Source organism: Bison bison, unplaced genomic scaffold, assembly GCF_000754665.1.
Source record: "Bison bison bison isolate TAMUID 2011002044 unplaced genomic scaffold, Bison_UMD1.0 scf7180017864500, whole genome shotgun sequence".
NCBI lineage: Eukaryota > Metazoa > Chordata > Mammalia > Artiodactyla > Bovidae > Bison > Bison bison.
The window spans coordinates 5311019-5312790 of record NW_011495059.1 but is presented as its reverse complement, the minus strand read 5'-3'; the positions used below and the strand labels follow the sequence as shown (position 1 = coordinate 5312790).

Sequence of the window (1772 nt, the reverse complement as noted above, 5' to 3'; positions counted from 1 at the left end):
CATCGCGTCTGCGTTTCTGTTGTCCTTTCTTTTCCACAAAACACCCTGGTTTCGGAGGAGGCGGGGGGCGCATCTGCGGGCAAGGTTTTCTGTCCTTCCAGTAGGGGCCCCGACACTTTGGTCCCTGTCACCGAGGGAAGGGGTGGGAAGGGAGGTAGAGGGGGGCGCAGCTCGCTGACGCGGAAACTTGACCTTGGGGGGGGACATTTCACAGCCATCAGTGCTCGGAATCTGCAGCGTCCGGCCATTTCCAGCAAGAGCGCTTCCCATTCCGGAGACATTTCAACCCCGCAGCGGGAAAGGCTGGCCGGGAAATCCGTTTCGGGTGGGCGAATTTCCTTCAGCCAAGCGGCGAGGCGAGGAGCCGCGGCGGGGCTGGCTTGCCTGCGGTTTTCAGGAATCCAAACTCATCCTGCGCAATTTATCAGGTTGTGGAACTGTTCTACTGTGCGTGTGGTGTGCTCGTGATGAATAAGGTGAAATGTATATCAGAAAAAAAATCTATCTCTAATTTAGAGTGCGGTGCATAATTATATCCGCAAATAAAGAAGAAACAAAGGCGCTCGTGGCCCTGGCTCAGTTCTGCATTTTCGAACGCGCGGGAATCCGGGCTCTGGCCCTCCCAGGTGAAGCAACTGGGGGCAAAGAGCCAGCTGTAGGGAAAGAGTCCCGGGAGAGGAGGGGGCGGCACTCCAGGTGCTTGGGGGACTCAGGCCGAGGAGCAGGCGGTGCGCCCGCGGTTTCCGTGTGACCTTGGTCCCCAGCCGCCAGGACTAGGCTTTTTTTTTTTTTAACCCAAATCTCTTCCCGGGAGTTGGGTCCATCTGAGAATTTGGTGGATGTTCTCAACTTCCGATCCTTTTTTTAAAAGTTTTTTTCTGTGTACAAAAGGACTTCCCTGGTGGCCCATTGGTAGAGAATTCACCTGCCAATGTAGGAGAGGCAGGCTGGATGCCTGGGTGGGGAAGATCCCCTGGAGAAGGAAATGGCAACCCACTCCAGTATTCTAGCCTGGGAAATCCCATGGACAGAGGAGCCTGGCGGGCTACAGTCCATGGGGTCACAAAGAGTCAGGCACCACCTAGCAGTTAAACAACAACAAAAGCCCTACAGGGTTTTCAACAAATGTGTATAGACAGCTCACCACAGATGAGGACTGTGCTGGCGTCCTGGAGAAACAAACCCAGCTCTGCCCTCCTGGAGCTTAGTCTAGAAGAGGAGAGAAGGGCAATAGACAAGGACTCTGAAATCCACAGTAGGACTTACAGGTTGTAAAGGAAATCAGCAGGGCTCTTGTGTATTTCCCAGGGTGGGAACCAACCTGGCCTCTCACGCATCTCTCACCCTGCAGAATCCCCCCTCAGTCCCCTCTGTGTGGAGTTTACATAGCCACAGTGAAGAGGTGCGCCTGTTTAGATTCACCAAGCACAGCGCTTTATGTTCCAGCCTCCCCATTTTTTGAGCAGCCTGAGAATGTTTACTTAAAATACCCAGAGGATCCTGTTAGATCCTACTCCAGGCGCAGCCCTCGCGTCCATGGCGTCAGTCTTGGGAAAGATGGGAATGGGTCCTGGTTAGACTCTACAGATGAGTTCTGCGTGCTGAGGACTGCTGGGCCGTACTCACTGAGAGAGAAGCCATGCTGGAGGTTTTAGGTCTTTCCCATCAAGGCAGAGGCCTCGTTTAGAACGATTTCTCCAGGAGCAAAGGGCGCACGGGGAAAATGCACGGTGACCATTTCTCCCTGCCCGCTATGACAGGCGTGGGTGAAT

General features: G+C 54.2%; 1 protein-coding gene across 1 annotated transcript in view; it reads left to right on the top strand.

The window, feature by feature from the left end:
• SLC32A1 (solute carrier family 32 (GABA vesicular transporter), member 1) overlaps positions 1–1772 on the top strand; it is an 8545-nt gene that overhangs the window by 5649 nt on the left and 1124 nt on the right. The window contains exon 4 of the mRNA XM_010829241.1: positions 215–325. Within this exon, the coding sequence (XP_010827543.1) occupies positions 215–325 (111 nt within the window). The remainder of the gene's footprint in view (positions 1–214; positions 326–1772) is intronic.